The 19,230-nt window shown below is 37.3% G+C and overlaps 1 protein-coding gene across 6 annotated transcripts in view; it reads right to left on the bottom strand.

The window, feature by feature from the left end:
• SATB1 (SATB homeobox 1) overlaps positions 1–19,230 on the bottom strand; it is a 98,762-nt gene that overhangs the window by 36,232 nt on the left and 43,300 nt on the right. For all 6 annotated transcript variants that reach the window (XM_036030602.1, XM_036030600.1, XM_036030601.1 and 3 more), the window contains 3 exons: positions 14,997–15,108; positions 12,225–12,679; positions 4,793–5,005 (listed from right to left, as the gene is read on the bottom strand). In XM_036030602.1, coding sequence (XP_035886495.1) covers positions 4,793–5,005; positions 12,225–12,679; positions 14,997–15,108 — 780 coding nt within the window. The remainder of the gene's footprint in view (positions 1–4,792; positions 5,006–12,224; positions 12,680–14,996; positions 15,109–19,230) is intronic.

Here is a 19,230-nt window from a genome sequence, read left to right as displayed (position 1 = left end):
AATGCTCCATTTAAAAATTGAGAAAATGCTCTTAAAACAAAGAGGTTTTAAGTAATTTGTCTGTGGGTAAGGGGGGGGAGCTAAGTTGAAGTCTGTGTGATGCTAATGCTTATCTTAGAATCCACTGCAACTATACTGTGGTTGTGTTATAACGGACTTGTTCATTTGGAAAAATCCTTATTTCTAAAGACATGCTGGACCTGCTTTTTTGGTGGCCCTTTGCTAAATCTAGTTTATTAATATCTAATATTTAATAATAAGGGACTATCATTAATTTTACAAATGCAGCCTGAATTTATTTTTAAGGTATGTAAACTGTGTTTTCTTAGTAATGTTATGTAAGAAATACACTATTTTAAGGCATTCTTATTGGTGATGGAATACAGTCCATATTATCAAATTTTTATCTGTTAACACTCTCTAGAGTATTATGATTGTAGAAACAGTGTTAATTATTTTCCAAATCCTCTAGCTTTTAAAAGATGACTATTATGGAAAACATTTTACAAGCTCATAAATAAGATCTTAAAATAATGCTGGTCAAGGAATTCCTAACAAATGAAACTTACATCACGTATTTAGCTCCTGCCCCTAATTGGACCTATGTTTCATTATATTATAGGAGAAGTTGTAAAGAGACAGGAGGGTGCAGCTGCCAGATTAAAATAATGATGTATTTCTTACATGAACTTTGTACATTTTTCTAAAGCATTAAATGTCACATCTTTCTTTAGAAAAAATTAAATAATAACATAAGGAGTTATAAAAATAAATGAAAAAAGAATTATAAAACTAATGTAAAAGTTGTAATTATAAGTGAATTTACCTGCCAAAGTCACACATATTAAAACACACAATAAGACTAGAATAAGCACACACCTAAATAGAAATCAACTTAAAACTGATGTGTTCTGTGGAAAAGAATTCCCAGAAAATAATCATTAATTATTATTAATAAAATTCCTCTAATAAACTTGTCTGGAAAATCTGCTAAACAGAGTCAGAAAAGAAACCTTTAAGACCAGAAAGTTTTGGAGGAACTGGGTTCTCCCAGACATTTTCGTACAACCCAAGTGAAGGGACAATGTTATCCACAATCTCCGAAATACCCACAGACCATCTGCCATGCACTCCGTGTATTCTATCAGGAGAACGTTCTCATAATGTCCTCTTCCTAACCAAACAATAAAACTTCCCATTCTCTATGACAAACAGAAAAAGTCCCCAAGTTTCATTTTCTTTTTCCTATAATGTTCGTTGATATTTTGAGCAGGTGGCTTGAGGTAGGGGGAAGAGCAACAGACTTAAAAGGGGACTGGAAAACTGAGACTAAACCTTGGCTTTGGTTTTCTCATTTTTCTCCTACAAAAGGGCTGGTCTAAGGATGCAATGAATTAATGTACATCAAGGTGCAGAGAAAACTGTGAACCATTATCAAGTACAAGGTAATCTTATTTCTTGAATTAGCATGTAAAGTTGTGAAAACATGCAGTCAGTAAACAGAGCTGACTGCCCCAGTGAGAAGCGGCTCACAGCAAGGCTACCCCCACGGAAGGAGAAGGACAGGTGTACACAAGGTGCACCTAACCCAGGCAGGACCAGCCCAGACCTTTGGTGCCTCCTGAGGCCAGGCTGGGCTTATTCAGGGGATGTATTCCTAAGAATAAAACCTGGAGCTTGACTAAAACCAAGGAGTGCCTTCTTGAAGATGACTGAGAATCTGAGCCCCTCAACAGTTTAGGTCTTCAGTCTCGTATGAACCAGGAACACGCAAATCCGCTTCAGTGTGCCCTGAACTCTGCAGGAGCTGGGAAAGAATCCAGTCTCTCAGGCCTAAAGATGGGTGGGCTCCTCAGTGAGTCACAAGGGACCTCGGCCTGTAACATGCAGTTTTTTGGAAAGCAATCAGGGTCAGGTTTTAATCTAAGGCCACTACTTGTCTCACTCTAGATTTCAAATCTCTTCATTTGGGAGGCAATGAAATGCACAGTGATTTCACATAAACTCCTCTCCGGTAAAATATGAAATTAAAAAGGACAAAATTCTGCAGTCTGTTTCTGTATTTGTGGTTTCATCCTCCGCCCTCCTGCCTTCTATTTTCGTCATTTGCAATAAGCATAGTAAAACCTTACATGTGGTGTACTGGTTCCCGTTTGAGCATTAGATTTTAACTGCTGCAAAACAGTACTAGTTCGACTGCTTTGTAACACATTTCCCCAAGTCTAGAGTACTTGTTCAACATTGATAATGCTTTTAATTCATTAAAAATCTCTTAAAATGTAATCCATTGAATCATTATTAAAGGGTAAAAGGTGAATGGTTGTGAGCTCTATTATTATATTAAATAATGCAAAGGGATTCTCAGTGGGGCACATAAGATACTGTAAAGATTTATATATAGCAGTGAAATAAAATTATACACATACATCAGATAATCATTTCAGAATTTGGTAAGATGGCCAATAATATCACATTAATAGAAACAATGTTTTTTTTCCCTGAAAGAATTTCACTAAGATTCTGTAGTATTTACATACTTTATATGTTCATCATTGTCTGAATATCCTAGCTAAAGGCTTGGTCTCAACCCTTCTTGAGAACAAACAGAGCCTATAGATGGCCCAATTGATTAATAATTCAAGCTAAAATAAGTATTTTCTGCCCCAAATTATGAGATCTATTCTTTAGACATATATACACACACCCCCCATCTGACATATATCATTTATATGTCTAAGACTATATATCAGAAAGCTACTCAAGTATCTTAAGAGTATATGAAAAATAATATCCCTTAAGAATTAATGTTGCTTTGCCTAAAGAAAAAAACTTGATGGCGCTGACTGGTGTGGCTCAGTGGTTTGGGCACTATACTACAAACCAAAGGGCTTCTGGTTCGATTCCCAGTAAGGGCCCATGCCTGGAGGGTGGGCCAGGTCCCCAGTTGGGGGCATGCAAGAGGTAAACGATGGATGTTTCTCTCATACATCAATGTTTCTCTCCCTCTCCTCCTCTCTCCATTCCCTTCTCTCTGAGAATAAGTAAATAAAATTAAAAAAAAAAGAAAAAAAATTGATGACTAAGAATAGCAGAATCACGTTTGAAAAACAGAAGCATTAAAATCCCAGAAAAATTAAAAACAATAGCTGTCTTAAGGATCACTAAGTCAAATATTTGGATAAATTTTTAAAGAAAGGAGAAGCTCAATGCTAGAGTTCATACTGGTCTTAAATAAGCTATTCTTTTGTTGATACTGCAGATTAAGTGTTTAAGTAAGATAACTCCCTGCCCAGGGGCCTTTCAGTGATGATGACAGGAACAAAGTTAACTAACGATGGTGTGTGTGTGTGTTACTCTCGACACCAACACTAATTATTAAACCAAGCCCAAAGTACAGCATTTTTTGTTTAGTCACTCTTATAATAAAAGGTATATATATCTATATGTAGAGTTTCTCATTCTTTTTCTTAAGCAATATTGTATAGGAAGCTTCACAGATCAAATTCAGTAACTGTGTGTGTGTGGGGGCAGGTGAGTGTGTGTGTGTGTGTGTGTGTGTGTGTGTGTGTATTCATGCCATTCTTTTCTGCTAGAGAAACATGAATTTCTCATTCACAGTTACAATAATGACCTTCTTACAGTCTGTTCCTATAGACATCAAGACCTACTTGATTTTCATTAAAAAAGGGAGAAAATGGACTTCTGAGACATTGCTAAAAAATAATCATTTCAAAGCATCACAATAAACAGTTTAAGGCCCTCGACTAGGGGCTAAATATAACATCTATTCCTTATTCATGGAGTATCTGTAACAGTTTCATTTTTAGTGCTGAATGAGCTTTTTCTATACTTCTATTCTTGGGAATGTATTACTATTTTTACTATTAATGAAAAATTAACATCAAGATATAATTTCATTATGACATGATGTTACTTACATAAATACTTTAAATTTTCATTCCATATTTAATTTTTATCCAGTTTTAGCTGATGTTATTTTTAAGAGTCGTACAAATTATACATGTAGAGAAATATATTTGTGCTTGTGGATTAGAAGTCTAATCCACCATCAAACTTTTATCTAATAGTTTGTACCGAATATTAACTTCTTGGATTCTCCTAAGAGTTATGAGGCTATATTTTAAACTTGGTTTAAGAAAAGAAGCAGCAGTACAGATACACAGACACTGCGTTACCTGGGAGGTGACCTTGGTCCTTCCCCAGAAGTGTAAAAATTTGGATAATGTGCCCATTTCTGGGAATACGTATGGAATTCTTTATCAGCTCCATTTAAAGCTGCCTTCAAGGATTGTATTAAACTTAATTATGAAAGATTACAAACGAGACGATGTGTAATTGGCACCAGCTGCAGTTCGTATGGGAAAGCATAAATACAAATAGAATTATTTATTTATTTATATTTATTTACTATTCAAATGGCAGTTCTAAAACTCACAGGGATGAAACTGACTTTATTACTTTCTTCCCTTTCCAGTGTAAAATCCTTCTTTCCTCAATAGTAGTAGAGACAAATATCCCATTTAAAGACAACTTCTCACCCCCAAAGAACCCCAAAGCAGCAGCAATACAAAGCAATTTTCTTTTCCCTAATTAGTAGCTTGTTTTTTTTATACCATAATTAGTGATTTGGGACTAAATTCTCCCCAAAGCAACTCTATAAATTTTTGTTTTGTATTTTTTTTCTACACATGTCCATCTACCTTCCTAGTTTCCTGTTGAGATTCTTTATCAGACACTTTTTTTAAGCCGAAGAAGAAAAAGTGGACTTCACCTGGGGAGGGCGGCTGGGTGGTGTGCTTATCAGGGGGGCAGGACCCATAGCCGAGGCAGCATTCAAGCTCCTTTCCCTTTCGTCCTGGTAAATTCGATCTCTTTCAGCTTCTGGTAACTGCAAGAAATTCTGCATAGCCCGCAGGTTTACCAGCAAAGACTGGGATGCAGTCTTGGGGTCCTCTTCCTTTCTGAGAATTTCTGAAAGCAAGCCCTGCAGGGAATGAAAGGCACAGGGTGAGTGAGCCTGCTCTGCTCCCCGGCTCTGCCCAGCCAGCGGTGAGCCTTCCCTTTCCTTCCCCACTCTCTTCAGAAAGTGAACAGTCAGAAGCATTAATTCTGCACAGAAATACATTAGTTACAATTGAAGTGGTAGAGAAGAGAGCTTCAATTGTATTCTTAATTTTATTAAGCATCTGCTTTACATATAACATAAACTGAAACTGCCTAATTGGTCTCCTTCCTTTGAGTAGCTTAACTTGCCATGAAATCTTTCACAGAGAGACGATCGAGGGAAGTTAAGAATAAATGAAATGCTCATAATACAACAGCATTGAACTGTGTAGTTCTCAAGCTGCCTAAACAAAGGCAGTGGAATGCCAACAGCCCAATATGTAAAGATACAAAGCTATTTCCAGAGGCACAGAACTATCAGAGAAAACCCTAGAAAATGAACTGCAGCGTATTAGGAGAAAAGACTGTGATGAAAGCATCATCTAAGATTTATGTTATGTTTTCACAGGCAAAAGTTTAGGTTATTCCTTAATTTTCAAATTATTAGAGTCAATGAAAAGTGATTCTTTCCATTTACCACTTAAGGAAACTATACTGACAACCCCAGTGATTTTAAGTACTATCTTGTTTTACCATACCTCTGGGTTACAGGTTGAAATTTTGAACTTCGGAAACCATAGATTAAATTTGAAATGTGTAACTTCCTTTCCAGATTTCAAAAATCCATGAAAGCATGCCAAGGAAAAGAACAGTATCTAATTCTGTAAATGTCAACTTTCTTGAGGAATAAAAATATTTACTTGTAATAGAAGAAATTTACAAACCATTACTGAACTTCTTTAGGGTGTCTCTCTCCCCCGACATAGATCTTTCCTTTTTTTTTTGAAGACTGCTTTCAAAAATGGATGGTTTTCCCCAATTTTATTTAAGGGATTATATGAAAATAGAAGGATTAGAACATTTTTTTTGTCCATTGGATAGGCACTGAGCAGCTTTACCCCTCCAATCTTGTACATGAAATGACGCCTGGAATGCCACGGCATGTTTGCTTTCTGCATTGAGCCAGAATATCTGTTTACCAGCAACACTGTGGAAAGGGTGAAAGGGTACATTTGGGGAAGGGGAGGTAAAATCTCATGTCAAAATAATTAAGCCCCGAGATTGTAACATTTGGGTTTTTTCATGATTTCCCAGAGATGCAGCAAACCTAGTTTTGCTCCTCAGGGATCATGTACCATATTGCCCAAGTATAAGAGTTAGGTGCAGGCAGTATAAAAGCACTGTCCACTTTAAAAAATGATTTGTAGTCTGCTATTTAAAAAGAACCTCCAACAGGCTCAGGAGGGCTTAAGGGTAAATTTGAATCTCTCATTTAGTATATGCAACCAAAGTCTGGGAACTGGTCCCCAACTTTCAGTTTCACCATAAGACATGTAACTGAAGAGTGAAGGGTATGCTTCCTTTCATTCATAATACTGACAAGTAATGTTGCAGCTGAGTTTATACAAGAGCAAACATCCAGTCAATTTAACTACAATTCAATCAAACAGGCAGTCAATCATCCAGCTATTTAATTTGCAAAAGGCCAACTAATTAGATTGACTGTGTTGCTGTGTCACATTGAAACCAAAAAACACAGATCTCGGAAAAAATGTTTGAAAATAGGTGTAAAAAAATAATCTGTGCTCTCCACTCTTCTCTACCAAATGTTATTAAAATGTATTAAAAGATGTGCTCAGCAAAGTAATCTATATTAACTATACAGAAATAGAGACAGAAATGTACCAATTAATAAACAGATTATAAATTCCTTGAGTAAAATATTCTAACATTCATTTTTGTTATCCCAGCACAATGCCAACTACATGTGCTTGACAGACATTTACTAAGTGGATAAATGATGTGCCGTCAAACCACAAAAGGAAAAACTGCAAATAGGTGATAGAAACTTAGGGACAAGGTGTGCTGCCCATGGATGCATCAAATGGTAATTATTAATTTACCCAAGGGTAGCCATCCTTCAGTGAAAAGTTACTGTGGCATTTTGTGAGATGTTTATCTACAGTGAGTGTCAAGTAGTTTTTTTAAAAAAAATAGATTAGGTCAAAAGGGATCCCATAAATTTTGAGGATTGGGAAATTTGAAATTAGACATTTATAAATCTCAAAAAATAATATGACGTCTATTAAAAATGTTTCCCCTGGCAGCATAAAGCTGTAGTGGGAAACATAAACACCTGAAAACATACATCATAATATTCTCTATCAGATCTTGCTAACATGAGACCAAGTCATTCCTGTATGGCTGAAGCAGAAGATAGCAGGTCACTCCAAAGAGAATTTAGAAATTTCTCTACCCACAGTTTGATGTTGGCATGACTTCCCATTTGAGTATGAACAGTGTTTCAGAGGCAAAACATTTTATTTCCACTTAATTATTTGACTGGAACAAGTGCAGCTTTTCATCCTGTAATATATTAAAGGTCTAAAGTGATATTTCAAACCCTGAAACAGTCACAGCTCTAAAGCAGCCAGTGTAGACATCTCAGGTGTTTCGGAAACCTTTGGGTTTTTTCCCTGTTTTTTTTTTTTTTTTTTGGACCCAGGCTTTCAATGAGGGGAGTGCCCCCTGGTGGAAATGCTTGAAAATATTGTTAGAAAATGTTTTGATTAGAATGTGTTAATTACAAAAAAAAAAGTCATGTCACTTGAGAATAATTCTGGATGCAAAATGACTGCTATTAGAATCCGGATGTGGGAATGAATGTTTGGTCCTGTTCAGGTTGCTGTTACCCAAATAGCTGCATTTACAGATTCAGGATGTATGTGGCCCCATTTCCCATTTTCCCATAGTGGAAAATACAGTTCAGACTTGCCAAGTTAGGTTAAGGTCACTTGTAGTAATCCCCCATGGAGGACAGTAAGAGGGATCTCTTACCAAAAATTCTTCTTTGTGCTAAAAGATAATGTCATGTACCTTATTTGCTATCTCAGAGAATATACTGAAAGAGCAGAACTAAAATATATTGTCAATATTGTGCACCATAGGTGCTCAATAAATTTGCTGAAAGAAATTAAACAAAAAACTAGCTATTCTTTGTTTCTGAAAAGAACCTGAGAATCTGTATGTTATGTGGTAAGTTATCAACACCTTATGAATATTAATTTTACTGGAAATGAGAAGCTGCTTTTCACTGGGACTTCACATCTCCAAATAATTTCCTATGCTTTCTACGTATGAAAATATAAAACAGTTCTGCATTGTCATTACATGGTGGTTAACTGCAAATTCTAATGTTTTTCAATTAAAGGGTTGAACTTCCTGATGAATTCCTAAACCTTTTTTACATTCTAAAAAGTTTATGGTTTTTACGAATAAAACTCATTAGTAATTGTACCATAAAAGGAAGAAAGACACCGTCAATAAATATTATCAGTACTCCCAAATGCTAACGAAGAATTCTCTAAAACGGCAGCTAAGTGAAAGAGACGGCCAGTCTGAACAAAAAGCCCGTCTGGCCTCCCGTTTGTCTCCTCTTTGAACGTAATCACTGATTCAGATAGATTTTATCGGTTTCATGGAACTCCAAAGCCCTCAGAAGGAAAATATGATTTGATTAAAAAAGAGAAAACCTCCCTGCTACAAAGAAAATACGGTGAATATTCTTCAAGGCTACCTGCGTCTGTGGGTTGGTGAATTTTTAATCACATGTCCAGGTGGAAGGCCATTTTCAAACTCCGCCTACTATGCTGGACTTCCGCCAAGTAAGTTATAAGCAGACACATTTATCTCTGTCATTTGGGGAGGCTAAACGAGAGCTGTCACGTTGGGGTAATAGCACCTTTCTACCTTTTATTCAATAGTGATATGGATAGTAGTCTTTTCTTAAATTACACTGTGAAGAATTATAGAAACACAGTAGCAATCTCTCTTATACTTAAGCAGGAAAATTTCTCTCCACCACATAATTTGCAGAACTCAAATTCAATAAAACATTACATGATGGTCCATTACTGTTATCAGTTCTGAATAATCCATCTTCATTCTTTATTTTACTGGAAAATAAAGTGTGCCAAAGACAAGAGGAGGGGGAAGAAAAAAGGAAAAAAGCTGCAGGATGGGATCCGAGCTCAACTCTGGGTTTTATTTTTAAAAAAGGCACTAAAAAATACAATTTCTTCTGTCACAAGCTTGAAATGGCAAAGAAGTCAATGGAAAAGTATAAATCTAGCAGCTTTGGCCATTTTTTTTTAGCCGTAGGTTTCCACTAAAAAGACATCGAGCAGGAACGGCTGAACGAGGGAGGTATGCTAAAGGCTGGAGTCTTCGGCAGCAATTCCAGAACGCACGCCCCTCAATTCTAAAGCAGAAAATGTCCTCAAAACAAGTAATAATATAAATATCACCACAAATGTTCAAAAAAGGCAGACTTTTTTTAAAAAAAAAAAAGAAGTCATATGTGGAAGTCTTGAGAGAGGGGTATGATTTAATTTAGGAGATCCAATTAAGATGATGAGAAAATTCTCCAATTAAGAGTTAAACCTGTACAGAGCTGTCAATGACAAACACTTTCTCAAGTCATAAGAGCACTACCTATTATACTAATATTTTAACATACTACGTATAGGGTGCCATCGTCTTTATCTGATCATTATCATATAACTTTGCATTTGTACATACATATTTTACATGGATTTTTTAAACCTGGAGTTGGAACTGCACATTGTAATAAGGGCACACAATGTGTGATGTGTGATTTAACTCCGCGGAGCACGTCTATACATATGCATTAGCATGTGTATTTTCGTACTCCGCACTCACACCATACACCCTCACTCTGCACCTGCTTTTATTGAAATGCATACACTTCGAAATAAACACACTACATGCATTTATATGAATGTATAATCATTAAAGTAAATGCAGCTGTGTGTGCGCATGCGCATGCATGTGTGTGACGGATTTTTAAGTGTGACACCAAAAATACATGCATGCTTGCTTTCGTGTTCAAAATCCAGTTCCCAAAAAGTGAACATTTCGGTGTGCACAGAAAATTACTCTTAGTTAAATCAGATAGCTTCTAATATGGCCCAACAGCCACTCCAATTGAGGAGCACCAATTACCAATACAACATAAAGGTACAAAACCAACCCCTCTACTGTCCCCAGAGCTCAAAATAATATTTTGGTGATGGCTTTTGCTAAATTGGCTATTATTAATCAAGAGAGGCTGGTATCAAGCTATACCAGCTTTTATTCTCCTCTGACTCTCAGAAAAATAAAGTCACTGTTTTTGATGTTAACCACAGAGATGACCACCTTTTCAAAGAGATTAACACAGCATAAAAAGAGAATTCTGCTTCCCCCCCCCCCCCAGTAACAAGTCCTACAAATATTTGTGGAATTTGTCAATATAAGAGCCAAAAGCAGAACAAATGATCAACTCAGCAGAGTAAAGGCTGGGACAACATAACCCAAGAGCAGAGAAAAACTATCCCGAGGGCTGGGGACTCCTCTATCCGCTGGACTCCCTTGTCCTTCTTCATCATATAAAATACACTTTCCTCCAGGCTTTGAGAAATAACAATTTGCTCTATTTTTAAGATTCTTATCAGTAAATCTGTATGTCACCTGTGTGTATATTAATGTTGTCATTGTCTGTGAGCTTTTAATTCAATTCAACAACCCTATCTAATTTTTGCCCAATACTGAGAACTACTTGGTGTTACTGCTGTTTACAAAAATAAAGTTGCCAGAAGCAGGAATATCTAGTTAGATGGTTGACTTTTGATTCATTCATTTATTTCATTTCATTTTTAAAAATAACTACCACCCAACTGAATATAGGTGTCATATTATATTTATCAGCTAAAAATAAACACATTTTTTAAGTTGTAAAAATACAGAATTAGGTAAAACCATACAATTTTCACCTGAGATATATCTTTCTGTAATCACCCTTTTAAAATCAAAAGATGTACAAGAAACAGAAAAAGAAATTGAAAATAAACACTGAGTTAAAGGCTTTGTCAACCCTCCTAACTTCCAATCCAGTTAAAGCAAGCCAAAAATAAGTCACAGCTGGGATTCTCCTAGGTACGGAACCTCTGCCAACGAGGAATTAATACTAGATTATTTTTGTACTAGAACTTTATTCTTATGATCGCGTAATAAACAAAGTAACTTACATATGAGAGGAAGTATTAGTCAGGCCCCCAAAAATTGACAAGAGAAAAAAAACAGCAGAACAAGAAAGTTGAAAGGACACCATGTCCTCATTCTTATCAAAGTTACATGTTCCTTTTGTGTGTGTGTGCCCAGGCCAAAAATAAACACCATATATATCAGACTAGTTTCCAAAAAAAGAAATTAAAAATCCTCTCATTCACGGCTTAATAGAACCAGTTTGTCGAGGACTTTTTAATCTTCCGGCTCTCTTCGCTTCCATCACGCTTTCTCCCTCTCCACCTGAAACTTCTCCTAAGATGATACTGTCCTCACAGGAATTTGCCCAGGAGGACAAAGGTATGGACACAAGGGGCATATGCAGGCCAAACCCAGCAGGCCAAACCTACCCCAGGGCCTCTTAAAGAGGTTCGGAAGGCCATCGACAATAATACAAATAAGGAAGAGGACAAAGCGAAGAAACACTTTTTGCTAATAAGTCATGTATTTTTTTGAAATGGCTGCTTAGCATTAAATTGCAGAAATTGCTAATGAGTCCCAAGTTGGTTTTTTTTTTGTTTGTTTTTAAGTTGTGGAGGAACTTCTATAGGGCACATTTATAAACTCATGTTTGACATGGACAGTAACATGGGAAAGATTGCAGGCTAGAAGTCTGGAGTCCTACCAGCCTCCTTCACCAAGTCATGAAATTTTTCTCAACCTGCCACTACTGTCTATGATTCCATTATGTGAAAGCACAGGAAATGCCAGTTGGAAACACTTTTCATTGTTCATTTATTCTTTCAAGGCCCCTGCATCAAGATCAATCTGTACATAGCTTCCTCTTGGTACAGGAGGTATATGACAGGGGAAGGAATGATAAAATTTAGGCAACACCAGGAATAGCTAACAGTATGCTCACATGAAGAGGATAAAATGTTAGTACAAAGTAAAAGAATAAACACGAGTATAGATGGGACTGAAGAAAGTGAGAAAAAAGAAAAAGAACCGTTAACAAATAAAACAAAACTGACCTGAGTTCTGTTAAAAGCCACACGTGCAAACACTGCCTGGGAGATTCCTGCTCGTTTCAGTTCATCGCGTACCCACTGGTAGATTTCGGAAGACACCTCTGTGTTGGTGGAAACCTGTTGCTCCAAAGGCTTATTCATAGATCTACTGACAGGGGGAGGGTGGTTCAAGTATTGTTGGTTTAAGGACTGCTGGGCTAAAAGTCTGTTCACTGCATACTGCTGGTTCAGCAGCTGAGCCATCACCAGCTGCTGGTTGACCAACTGAGGACTGATGGGCGTTGACACAAGCCCAGGGTGCAGATTCGGAAGAGGGGTCCGGACAGAGGTCTGGCTGCCGTGGGAGAGCTGCGCGGGGGATGGAGGCTGCTCGGCTGTGTTCCCTGGGACCGGCTGCTGGCCAAAGTTGACGTGGTTGGCTCCTTGCTGGGATAGTTCAGAAAGACTATCCATTTCGACTGAAGTGGATAAAGAGTAAAATCATGTTAAGTCAGCAAGGATGGGTATTGATAAGCATTTCTGGTCATTTCCTAAACAGAGAGTAGGCACAGGGCACATCAAAGACCCAATTAAACTAAGAAAATTTCAAGACAGAACTCATCCTGCTGTGTTTTTACTTTCCTCTTCTGCACAATTCCACAAACTTTAAAAGTGGGACAATGCTTCTGATCTAATTTTACAATGTGGTTTAGGCTTAAGGCATGGAATCAATTCTCTATAACTAGTTTTGGGGTCAAACTATTATTCATTCTCATTACTCCAGGAACGCTTATAAGCAATGTTTACTTTAAGACAGCTTCTCCAAGTACACCATTTGCTTAACAGCATCTAGAAAAAATGAGTTGAGCTCAGACAAGACACGATATGCAACTAAACAAGAAAGAAATATGCAATTATTTTCTCATGATCTATATTAACTGTTATTGCTCTAGTCAAAAGGTTTGAAAGAAAAAAGAAAGCATAAATGTTATCAATGTTCAGTTCTTACCCAGACATGAATATAAAGAAGTAATCAATACAATAAATAATGAGAGTGTTCATAATGATAAGTAATAATAACTGAGTGCATATCAAACACTGAACTGAGTATCCTATACAGTTTGCTTCATTTCATTCTAACCATCATGGGCAGCAGGTACACCTGCAAATACTTTTTAGGATGAGGCAAATGATCTATTGTATTGCAAGCCACTCTACCCAGTGTTGCTAAGCCCCAAATGTTTCTTGAAGAAGCTATGGCTATCACTAGATGCTAAAGATAATCTTTCAAGGAAGGGACAGTGAGTTGTTCTGGTACAATGGTGATACTGTCATGATTTTGCAATTTATTACCACCTACCCAAGATGAGTCCTTTTCCCTTGCCTGGCTCGATCTCTTATTGTGCACTGGCTGAGAGTCACCTCTAAGTGTGTCAAATGCTTTGCTGCTGTATGCAGGAGACTGGTTCGATGCTCTTAACTAGAAAAGCTGAGCATGATGCTATATGGAAGTAGGTGAGTCTTTCCAAATAGCACACTATACTTTCTGTGTATAGACTCTGGTTGAATTCTAATCATCATTTCTCTTTTCATCAAACACTCAGATTTTATATTTAGAGGAACTTATCATATTGCTATAATCACTGATATATGCAAAATATAACTAAGAATTGGGGGGGGACCTTTCATTTCTACCAGTGATATCAGCCCAGGTGGGCCATTCACAGGGAATAGTAATTCAAGCAATTATTCCAAAAATGATGCATTGTCTTCATTATAGCTATAAGCTATAAAAGGTAAAGAATCTAGGTAGATGGATGGTTTCGCTTCAAATAGTAGAAGCTAAAACAATGCTCAAAATTCAGGTTCTCTTGTCTCCTAAAATTTTTAGGAACAGTTATTATTGTTGTGGTTATTAAATGAATGTAACAGAAGTGAACAGAAACAGAGCTAAAACAGGGCATAATGTGATGCATATTAAATATCCCATTCCTGTGTTATTTTAAAATACCTTATTTGGAGGGTGCAAGTATGTGAAGGAAAACATTACTGGAAATTAAAACATTAACCTTAATCACAGTTTTGCTTTTGCAAATACTAACAACCTCAACAGGGACAAAAATGTCATAATCTAAATGCTTAGGTACAACACACAACTTTTGTCTGTCATTTTACACTGCATAACTTCACTGTATTTCCTGAGTAACAAATACTGACCTGAAGTTTGTATGTTAAGACAGTATGCTATACTGGAATGTAAAGTTCTGAAATGATGCAATGATTTTTCCAGCAGGGATGGTCAAGCAGTATGCTCACTAAAGCACCTATATGCAGGGCTGCAGATTAGGTACATAAAAAATCCTTCATCTCAGTTGTGGAAACTAGTAACACAATTTAATTTCCTTAAAAATGGGGTGTAAAAATAGATACTTTCTCTTCCTCTTAACAAAAACAAAGAACATAAAGCATGATTTATCTCTGAGAGAAATCACAACTAATATTAGTTATTCAAGGCCTGGTTAGGTCTTCACTGAGATGTTACAAAATGACAGCTCCCCTCCTCACTCCTGGGTTTCCTGCATGTCTGACAACCAAGTCAGTTTGGCTGATTTAAACACAAACATTTATTGAATTTAATTATCTCATTATACTCATACCCACTCCCCACCCTCAAAGAAACATTCTAAATTGATCTCTAATTGGGCAATCAAAAGACCTGGCTTTAGATGTGACTTTGATAAACCCTCAAATGACATGTAATGGTATGTAGCCACCGCTGCAACAGTTTTTGCTTACCCATCATATCTTTTGTCTTCTTGAAATGTTTGTACCACCTTCCAAATTCTTGACATTTCGCTGCTGAGACATTTGCATAGTAAGTGCTGTTCACAATGGAAGAAATCATACTCTGCAGAAGAGGGGGGAAACATTTGTAATACATAGTGGCACAAGATGGAATGCAGAAATGGTTTCAATTGTGGAAACTGTTATTTTTTAAAATCAGCTGAATACTGATACATTTTTGTTTCACACTTAACTCAAAACCTCACCTTCTTAAAATTCATTAAGTAGGCCATCAAATGCTTATTTAAGTAGAAAGCAACCACCTACTGAGACCAGTATAAAGCCATCCAACTCATAGGCTTTGCTCTAGTATTTATGGAACCTCCATCAATGTCATCTATTCCTAGGCTGACAAAGTTTCACTGACCCCAATAAATCCCCATTATATAAAGATGACTTTAGGATCACTCATTCATAAAGAAAGGCAACTTAAGAGTTTTAGTGACAGTTCTACATCCTTGCTTCTCAAAGTATGGCCCAGGGACCAATATCAGCACCACCCAGAAGCTTACTAGAAATGCATCATCCTCAGTCCCCTCCAGACCTGGCCAACCAGCACCTGCATTTTACCAAGATCCCCGGAGTCTTTGTGTGTGCATTAAAGTTTGGGAAACACCACTTGCACTTTCAACTGCTATTACCATATTTTTAGGACTCTAAGACGCACCTAGGTTTTAGAGAAGGAAAATAGGAAAAAATCTTGAAGCAAAAAATGTGGTAAAATATTTAATAACCTGTGACTCCGCTCCACTGCTGCCCCCCCCCCAAAAAAAAACAAAACAGCGAGCCAGGCAAGCTACATTCAGACTATAAGACACACCCCACGCTTCCCTCCCAAATTTGGGTCGGGGGTGGGGGGGGGGGAGTTGTGTAATCATATAGTCCGAAAAATACGGTGTTCGGTTTCCAATTGGATGTGCATCAACTGCTTTAACCCTGTTCAAAGGCTGACTGACCACATTCAAGGAGAAAATAAACTACTGACAGACATCCTCTATCAGAAGAAAAATCCATCTACAGTTCTATTGCTAGCTTCATCTACAGTAAAGCTTGAGTTTTGAATTTCAAACTAACCATAAAAAATTTAAATATATACATTTCATGCTTACTAAATTTCGCAAAGATACCACAAAAAAGAAAATGACCTACTCTGTCACTTATGTTCACCCAGAAAACAGACAACAGTTTAACATAGAAATGAAGACAAAAATTGATTTTGATGTATTAGTAGGCATTTTTTTAAACTCATTTTCAACAAAGAAAGTTTTCTTCCCAGCAGATTTTAGTTATGGTAATTTCAGTGGCTTGATACACAGTTATTTTTAACCATAGCACCCATATTCTCTAGTAGTAGCAGCTAAGTTAATTTCCAAGTGAGTCTTAGGAATAATGAAGAGTTCGCTGTGCCAGCCCAACCCCCGCTCCTATGTGTGGAAACATGAGAACTTGCATTTCAGACTTCAGTTGGTCTATGGTGAAACAGTTTACAGAGGGCAGGCTGTTCAGGAGCAGCAAGCAACCAGAAAAGCCAGTTTGGGAACAAAAAGTATTTTTATATCTCCTTTAAGCTACTTTTCATTTAAAGCTCTTTTGGCTATTACTGATTCTCCTAACATCCATTACCAGTGTTAATTTTGTAACACAAACAACATCCCTGTAACAGGTAAATCTTGGGGATCTGCAAAGAACTTGCCGTGAAGATCAGCCAGAGTTGCATTATTTATGTAAAACATGGCTATCCTTCCTAAGAAGAATTGTGACATCCTTTTTTTTTGACACTTTCTACTTTATAGTCCTTTTCTCATTTTATTTCTCTAAAAAGGCATTCTTAATGGGCTCATGATGCCCTGCCATTAATCTAGTAGCTCGCAATTTTACTAAGAGCCTTCCTCAGTCCAGGGTACAAAAAGATACTTAGCAAGGTTGCCAAAACCAGAGCCAGAAGATTACCTGATCCAGTTAACAATCCGTCAGCTTCAATCACCCTTATTCTATTGTAATAATGGTTCAATAAAGTCAGACGCTAATAAAACTATTGAGATCGCTGATGGATAATGGTGATTCTGAAAATGGACGACAGTTGATGTTCTTCCACTTTGGTTCAATTTTGTAAAAATTATTACTCTTATACCTAGACAGTCTGGCAGTTTCTTAAATGTTAATATAATAGTACATAGACATTGCAGATGTAGCTTGTATCTTAGTTTTCAGAAATATTTGAAATATCTAAATTTTGCTGAGGTTTTTGAAAAACATTCAATCTACTTTAATTTGCCACTTGTTTTTTCTGGGAAATTTGCTCTGTGTTGCATGCACACCTACTGTGTGCTTGGCTGGTACTAGCGCAGACAAGATATAGCCTCTGCCTATAGGAAGTTTACAATCTAGTAGGATAATATGTAAACAGATCATTTCAATTTACTGTGATTCAGTATACCAACAGTGAAATATAAAAATATGTGTGTGTGTGTATGTGTGTATATATGGAAGAATGCATAGTGTGTGAAAAAAAAGTCTGAAATATTTTTATACAACTAGAGCCCATATGTAATAGTGCGATGTAGTTCATTACTATCCATATGTGGAAAATAATATCCATATGTGCATGATCATCAAAGCTTCCCTCTGCCCTTGTTTAACCCTAAATTGGTAGGCTCTGTCCTTACGTGACTTTCCAGATACATTCTACTCTTTGAGTGATGTGTGCTTAGGGAACTCTGATTAAGGTAAATATTAGCCCAAGCAAGGCATGAATCGAAAGGCTAATCCACAGGTTATGATGTATGCCAAAGCAGCTTTTTAGATTCTCTATCTTTCTGTGCTTGTGGGGGGGGGGGGGGGGAGCTGGGGAATATTCCATACTTTGGGTAACTTAGGGTCACTTCAATTTTTATTGGAACAATATGCAGTAAATTTCACATGTAGCCACTGCAAGATGCTGTTTTTCTTCTTCTTGTGGTAAAATCCTTGTCGAAGTCTCAGGCATGGCACCTGGCTAGACTAGTGAGGTTCAAGGGCTGGGGAGAGTGACTTCACAACCTTATGGGGCTGGTAGCATTTGAAAGATCACATTCAGTATTGTAATCTTCAATTTGGAAAATCATAAGGAAACACCTACTGTTTTGACAATACTGAATATAAATGACAGAAAGTTAAGATCGATGATATTTTCATAGGTGGCAGGGATGTATAAAGGGTATACCAAGTTCCATGTTGAGAGAGACTTGAGATTCTTGCCTATCAAAAGGAGACACTGCTTTAAAAAGATTACAATAGGCTGTTCAGTTCATGCAGATCTGGGTTCCATGTGATCTTCCAGCCCAAGTGCCTGGCAGGTATTAAACACACACTAAATATTCATCTGATGAAACACAATTAACTAAACCTGCATTCAAGTCCAAGACGTGCTGCACACTGGTAGTGTGACCCTAGCCAAATGGACTATCACATCTCCCCATATTAATGAGAGCATCACTCACTCCATGGGGTTGTTCTGAGACTCCATTCATTCTGGCATTTTTTTTTCATTCACTCACCACGTATTTATTGAACTCCTATTACGTGCCAAGCACTGGGCAAGTGACTAAAAATAGGCAATGACCTGAAGAGACATACTATCTGCCCTTGGACAGACAGTAAGTAAAAGAATGAATGGATGCAACTAGCACAGTGCCTGGAACACAGCGAGTACGGACTTAAGTGATGTTAACTACTAGGAAAACCCTCTGCCACTGCCTCCTCAGTGGGGTTTTATGGTATGATCGATCACATCTGAGATTGGTCGGAAGACTATACTGTATGTAAATAACAGAAAGGTATCAGGTAAAATTGCAAGTGACACACTTTAAGTCAAATACATGTTCTTAGGAAGAATGAAGACTGTTAACTAAATTAAGTTACAAGTCATGGGAAAACACCAAGGAAAACAGTCATTTCATTTGTTGCAATATTCAAATTGGGTGGTATCTTCTAAAGGTGGCCTGCACCAGGTAGCTGACATCAGGAAGACACACACCACTTCCCTGCCTTGGGGGCGGGACCAGTGCCCTCTCCCACTTCTAGCTAACAGCTGTTCACCCCTGAGGATGTATTGGAGGTATCTCTGCTTCTGCCCGTGCTGACTTCCCCAGCATCCCACACGTTAGTACCACTATCGTACTTGTCCTGCTGAAGGCTCTCTACTACA

The sequence above is a fragment of the Phyllostomus discolor genome, chromosome 7 (assembly GCF_004126475.2).
Source record: "Phyllostomus discolor isolate MPI-MPIP mPhyDis1 chromosome 7, mPhyDis1.pri.v3, whole genome shotgun sequence".
NCBI classification, from domain to species: Eukaryota; Metazoa; Chordata; class Mammalia; order Chiroptera; family Phyllostomidae; genus Phyllostomus; species Phyllostomus discolor.
This window is presented reverse-complemented; position numbering and strand designations above follow the sequence as displayed.